This window comes from Oculina patagonica, unplaced genomic scaffold (assembly GCF_052425735.1).
Source record: "Oculina patagonica isolate OP01 unplaced genomic scaffold, crgOcupat unplaced1109, whole genome shotgun sequence".
NCBI lineage: Eukaryota > Metazoa > Cnidaria > Anthozoa > Scleractinia > Oculinidae > Oculina > Oculina patagonica.
Genome location: NW_027557094.1, coordinates 1 through 6800, shown reverse-complemented (window position 1 = coordinate 6800; position 6800 = coordinate 1). Strand labels below are relative to the sequence as shown.

Below are 6800 nucleotides of genomic sequence, written 5' to 3'. Positions count from 1 at the left end.
TTTTAAAAGACAGCTGGAAACTGTTCTTTTCAAACGTGCCTTTTTAAATTGGTGACGTGACTGTAGTTCTATACAGTCAAAGCTCTCGTAAGCGGACACCCTCGGGACGCGAAAAAAGTGTCCGTAACTGGAGCTGGCCGCTTACGAGAATAGTTCTAGTGAGCAGCCACTAGAGGTGTAGAGGATATATGGCCGTTTACGGGAGCTTGCCCAGCTAACAATAACCGGACGGACGTGGATGACGACAAAACAAGCACTGAAATATGGTACTGTAATTACTGTAAAATCATTGTGACGAACAGCCATGTAAATTTGATTGATAAAAACAAGATAAAGAGGTTGTTAACAGGATTTTCTTTGGGTCGTCCGCTTACGGGAGCTTAAAAACAAAGAAAAAGTCAAATTCGTCATCTCTGAAAGTGTCCGCGACTGCTTACGGGAATGTCCGCTTACGAGAATGTAAAAATACAGAGTTTGTATGGGAGTTAAAACGGGGTTTCAAACAAGGCGGCCGTAAGTAGAGCTGTCCGCTTACGAGAGTGTCCGTTAAGAGAGCTTCGACTGTATTTTAAAGTTATCCTTTATCTTTTTTACTTCTTTTAGATAAATAAGGATTATTTTAGCTTTTTCGATATTTAACTGTAGTTTTTAATTTTGACTTTGCAAATAGCGCCTTTTTTACCCTTGGAAAAAGGGTCGCTTTATGAATGTATTATTATTATTATTATTATTATTATTATTATTATTATTATAAATAGATGTTAATAATTTTGTTTTACTTTGTAATACTACTGTTTCTTTACTCTAAAAAATATATCAGTGCTAACAAGCCAAGTAAACTACGAATTATACTTTTTTACTTTTTATCAATGCAATTCCTAAACCCAAAGGGCAGTACGTTTTACCTTCTGGGTTCCAAGTTTGAAAAGCATTCTTTAACTTAGAAACTCTAAACGAATCGTTCATAAAGAGTATGATACCACAAATCTGAACAAACCCCGTAAACAACAATTGAATCTGTTGGCTTTAATTTCAGAGGTTTCCCGGTACATGTTGGGTAAATGAGCATTGATGTTTAAAGAAAACGTTTTGTAACTACATGGACGTGGAACTAAAGGAGAAGTATCGAGAGTTACAAATTTTAAGAAGTCAGCCTGAATGACGCACCGCACCCATTAACGAAGGTAATCTTGATGAAAATGTCCAATTCTCAAACTTTCATACAATCTTCACATACAGGCTAATGTACATCTCACGACACTTCCCCTTTTACGACATGTAGTTACCTTTTGTCAAATCATTTCTTTTTCTGACCGGAGCTTTGGGAGGTTCCGGGGGCTTAGGAGGCTTGGGGGCCTTAGGAACATCATACTGGTCCTGAACCATGGGAACTTCGGGCAAATCACTAGCACTAGGCATGCGGGGCATCTCATGCGGGAATACCAAAAGATACGGTACAGTTCGATAAATAAAACCATCTGACCCTAAAACGAATGGGAACTCTGGCGTTTTAGGAGTTTCAGGTGTTAAGGGCGTCACAGGCGTGCGTGGGGTCTCCGGCGTCCGGGGTGACACAGGGGTACTTGGTGTTTCCGGTGTCAGAGGAGTCACGGGGCTCTCCGGTGTCCGGGGCGTTTCCGGCGTTTCCTTGGTGACTGGTGTTTCCGGTGTATCAGGTGTAGCTGGTGATACTGGGGTGTCCGGTACCGGGGGGTGGATGTCTGCGGGACGGGCACGGGTCACATCTGGAATGGTGATTTAGCTGATAGTGCTCCATTCATCCTGGACAGTATTACTAACTATAGTTATTTTAGGTAACACATATTCGGCTGTCTTTAAACAACTTTTTATCGAATTGTGTATAAATATGTAAAACCTTTCGCACTGTATATTTTTTTAATAAATTGGTTTCAATATTATCTTGTCATTAAATTGCATATTCCTTTTAGATATTTTCAAAATGTTGTTGCAACATAGATGTTTAAAAAAAATTAACAAAAACGTGGAAATGCTTATCAAAGTTAAAGTGCCTGCCCAACTGATTATTTTAAATCAAGGCAACAAAATGCAATAGTTTCAACATGAGCAACGTTTTGTAACAACTTGTGTTTAAAATTTATGTCACTTAAGAGTTATTCAAGTGTAGGAAGTGACACTAAGGTCGTACATTTGTTGTTGATATATCAGTGGTCAATCTTTAAATGTATCTATACTTCTCTTCCTACTGAACAAATTTCTCTCTCAAGCTAACGAATTACTGTTGTAACAAAACTGAACTTTTTTTGGCATGCTACTTATATTGTGTGTGTGAAAATAGGAAATTTGTTATGGACTTCCATCAGCTAGCTAGTGTTAAGATAATTACAAAACCAACTGAACCATATCAGTACCCTGAGTTTATTACACTTCATGTTACATGTAATTGCTATCTAATCATGGAGACGTTTCTAAAAGTACTAGTGGTCAAAATTTGAGCAACTACGGTACTTAAACAAAGTGGACAATATGTCTAGTGGAACGAATTGAAGATGCCTTAACAATTTTGCCAGGAATGACAGGCCGTGTTAGGTACCAGCAAAAAACGCTGTCCATGTTTTGATGACAAATACCTTTTACCTTATAATATTTTAAACCTTTGAACCACAAGCAAATATTGATAAATGTAAACTCTTTTAACTGATTGCCGTGCATCAGTCCATTATTTCAAGTTTAATTTTGAGTTTAGCTCAATAGGTAATACTGCCGGGTAGATAATGTTTAGTATTTCTGTTACCTTTCTCTTTTATCAATGCACTGATAACTAAGTGTGAACCTAAATAAACTTGTGATTGAAAACCCGCCGTTTGTATGAGTCTGAATTTGATACCGAATTTAACAGTAAATAAGTTTCTGCAAAATGACTTTATCCACCGGTTGAAACGGCAATAAAAAAAAAAAACAATAAAAGGTGTAGAAAATTTGAGAAAATTCCTTATCACATAACAATTTCAGAATGGTATCGGTTGACCTCTAGCTGAAATCACAGCATGAGCGTAGGAGAAAAACCCTACAGTCCTAGGATCGAAGTGTGACGCCTTCTGTAATACGGATTTTGCAGATTGTCATATAGTACTTGTGATATAGGTTATGAGAATTTGAATGGACATAAAAAACGATATCCCATAGATAATGGTTATAGAGCTTTAATATTTTTATTTGTATGCTTTTCAATGTATTATCGTTGTGATGAGAATAAGGAATTAAGAATTGGACAAGTTGTGTTTATATGCAGTTATTAAGGTTCATAATATTTGATAATGCATATTGCTTAGTGTACATTCAAGTCAGCAATGACAAGGTTTTAATTCATCCTTTTAAGATATTAAGTATAGTAGATTAAAGTGAAGGAAAAATAAAAGGCACCACGACAGTTTTGTTTGGTTTCAGCGAATAGAGCACCTGCTGTACTGAACTGACTGAGGTCTGTGACACATTTGCTTGGCGAAAGTTAGTTAACAGCCGGTTTTTCAACGATGTTATGAGTACAGTATATTGTAATATTAAAGGATTTATGGGTTTGACATAACAATTAATTCAAGCAAGACCCCAATCGACCATCGACTCTTAGGTACCGTAAATGTGTGTTCAGTAGAAGAATTATTAACCAGATTTTAGACAAATTACTGGAAAATATCTCACCTGTACACGCAAGCGTTAATAGGAGAACAGCGCAAATATAATTCCAGTACTTCATGTTGTGTCTGCTGATTTAAACAACAACTTGCATCAAAATCCAAATGAACAAGAAACACTCATGGATTCGCCATAACAAGAAGGCCTTTGGCGTCATTTCGATACAACGTTCGATCGTGTCCCACCAACTTCAGTTACTCCAAAACACGGATACTTCTCATACTTCTAGTAAAATTATTCACTCAACGTTTAAACAACACAATATATCAACATTTCCTTTAAAACATATTTTAAAAATAGTTAAAATCTAATCATCTTAAAGACAAAACAAATGTTATGTGTATATAATTCGTAAATAAAACTCTGTATCATTAATTCAACCGCAAAATGTTCAGTGTTGCAAATTTACTATGGACTTACCTTGCCGGCGTATCGCAAGTTTTGGTTTAAACCTTGGGATCTTCTATCTTGCAAGGAAACAGTGTCCCACAGGAGAGAGATTACATTAGTTATTCAACGCGTGTGTTCATCTATTATTATAGAATTGGTCAACAATGTGCCAAAAACATTAATTACTTAATGGGACGAAATTAGATAAAATTTACTAAACCTCGAGAAGAGAAATGCAAGATTCAAAAATGATCCTCGAAAATGCGTATCACCAACCTTTCTGTCCTTCGCTGTTTTCGTTACTAACTTCAGAAGTTAATTTACTGCACAAAGGTTTTCAAGCTCTTTTCATTTACTTTGTTCATAGACTAAATATTTCACACGCTAGCCGGTGGAACTATTATCTCGCGCGCATAAATTACAGGTTGGTTTTCTAGTTCACTGGACCGCGCGGGAATGGGCGGGAGCTTTACTGAAACATCGACAACGGGTTTACTATTGTTTCATGTTTTCTGGTTCTGTCTTTTTCTCACACAGCATTTTTCGATTTAGACAGATTTTAAGACTGCTGCTTAGACAGTTAACCCCAGCACTGTGTAATAAGTTAAGTTTTGTTTATTATTGTTACGAGGAAGTCATTATGAAACGATTAGCTGGTAATTAATCAAGCGTTTACAATCAAGCAAAAGTTCACTCACAAAAGTGTAATTAATTTTCAGTGAAGCTATGGAGTTTACGGTCCTCGCCGTTCAAAGAATTACTTTATAAAATGCTTAATTTCCGAACAAATGGATATCGCTTTTTTAAACTGGATTAGTGACAGAATCGTGTTGAGTACCGGTACTGTTGATCGAAGATTCGGTAGCTGTGAAATAACAATATTTCACTAAAAATCCACAACAAATGTAGTTTTGTCCTGTAGCTTTCCATAAATTCTCTCTTTGCTCTTGGGAGTGGTGGGAATTTGTTATAAAGCATTTTGATCGACGGGGTTTATTACAGAAGAGGCCAGAGTTTATTTTAATGGAAGGAAAATTTTTCAGCCGAGGTAAAGGCAAGATGAGAACGAAACGTTTCGTTGGTCAATATTACCTGCTTACAGCTTGTCTCACACGAATAGTGGAGTTATGACGTTTGATATTCACTTGGATGCTAACTTGCTAAGTTTATTTTTAACATGGAAGGAAAACTTGCTGAATTCTGAGTTGTTGAGACTCAGAGGGATGTAGAATACCATTTTCTAATCTGTCTGTTCAAATTAAGATCCAATTTATATTTAAGGTTTTAAACACTTTCCCTCGATATCTTTGTAACTAGAAGAACCAGTTGTTTTATGTTACGTGTTTTCAAGAAAGTTCCGTTCATATATCGTCTCGTGATATATGATAACACCGTGTCATTTAGTTCTATATTGCTCAAGGAGAGAAACGATAGTTAAAGTGTTACGCTTGGCAGAAATATATAAAAGAAGTTCATTAATCAACAGAGAAACTCGTGTTAGAGATTGATTAATATATGCTCATATTTCTACCAAAAAATAACCATAATTTTTTCCTCACGTCCCAACACATCGACAAATTTAATTCTATCAATGTAAGGGGAGTTTGTCACATTTGACGATGGATATATGGCGCAGCTGTCACGAGTATCCTGTAGCTCATTGAGTGAATAAGCGTTCAACCGGCATGCGGAAGATCATAGTTTCAACTCCCGTTTGGAAAATTCAGATTTTTTCCTAATAATCTGCGTCACTGATAGATAAACAACATATTTCTCTTTATTGAGCATTTCAGTTGATGGGTTTCAAGACATGTGTAGATACGACCAATGTGCTACGCAACAATCAAAGAGAAATACGAGATAAGCACGTAAATTTGTTTTGATTTATGTCAACATGCTCGCAACAGTTGACCTTTTTACCATGGTTATGGTACGTCATCATTCGGGGGAAAATACTTAAAGTGTATATGACACGAAAAATATTTTCTCCTTATTTGAAAGGCCTTTCGAAATACAGAAGAATGGTGTTTATCTTTTCGAAATATCTTTTTTCGTTTCAGAGATATTGACGTTTTTGTATTATGCAAATTAGATCAGTGATGACGTCACAAGATTTGACTCTAAAAATGGTAAAATACCGAATAAACAATATCTCTAAAACTATTGAAGCAGTGTTCTTGAAACTTGGCACCACAAATGTGCATCACAAAAGAAACAAAATGACACCCTTAGTATTGTTGCCATAGCAACTCTTTCAGCTCCAGTCTCTCTCTGTCAAAAAGACAAATATCCCCATATCTGACCTCTAAAGTGAGACAAAGGGTCCTGCTTAGAACAGACATAGTTCCCATATTGCCTTAATTCCCACCATTGGTTTGGCTGCGCTAGATGGTTCTTGGTTTAAGACAAAAACTGGAAATTTCAGTTTTTATTGAGACAGCACCAGCGGCAAAACTGTTGTCATGGCAACAGCCCTAAGAGTAACATTTTGTTTCTTTTGTGATGCACATTTGTGGTGCCAAGTTCCAAGAACACTGTTTTAATAGTTTTAGAGATATTGTTTATTCAGTATTTTACCATTTTTTAGAGTCAATCTTATGACGTCATCCCCGATCTAATTTGCATAATACAAAAACGTCAATATCTCTGAAACGAAATGAGATATTTCGAAAAGAAAAACGCCATTCTTCTGTATTTCGAAAGGCTTTTCAAATAAGCAGAAAATATTTTTCATGTCA

At 36.2% G+C, this 6800-nt stretch overlaps 1 protein-coding gene across 8 annotated transcripts; it reads right to left on the bottom strand.

Annotated features, from left to right (window-relative positions):
- Positions 1 to 813: 813 nt before the first annotated feature.
- LOC144639610 (uncharacterized) lies at positions 814 to 4439 on the bottom strand. Of its 8 annotated transcripts, none has more exons than XM_078498894.1 (4): positions 4339 to 4439; positions 4093 to 4139; positions 3679 to 3743; positions 814 to 1745 (listed from the first exon to the last, which is right to left on the bottom strand). In XM_078498894.1, the coding sequence occupies exons 3-4, from the start codon at positions 3731 to 3733 to the stop codon at positions 1270 to 1272; spliced, it is 531 nt and encodes a 176-aa protein (XP_078355020.1). In that variant the 5' UTR covers positions 3734 to 3743; positions 4093 to 4139; positions 4339 to 4439; the 3' UTR covers positions 814 to 1269. The 8 variants fall into 8 exon arrangements, with proteins under 8 accessions (XP_078355020.1, XP_078355024.1, XP_078355021.1 ...); XM_078498898.1 differs by having other exon boundaries at positions 3679 to 3740; XM_078498895.1 differs by having other exon boundaries at positions 4093 to 4135; positions 4339 to 4426.
- Between the last annotated feature and the right edge of the window lie 2361 nt (positions 4440 to 6800).

Excerpts from the sequence above, each read along its gene's own strand:
- LOC144639610 (XM_078498894.1), bottom strand. The coding sequence starts at position 3,733 with ATGAAGTACTGGAATTATATTTGCGCTGTTCTCCTATTAACGCTTGCG. Across the intron at positions 1,746-3,678 it reads ATTAACGCTTGCGTGTACAG|ATGTGACCCGTGCCCGTCCC; the intron begins GTGAGATATTTT and ends TCACCATTCCAG.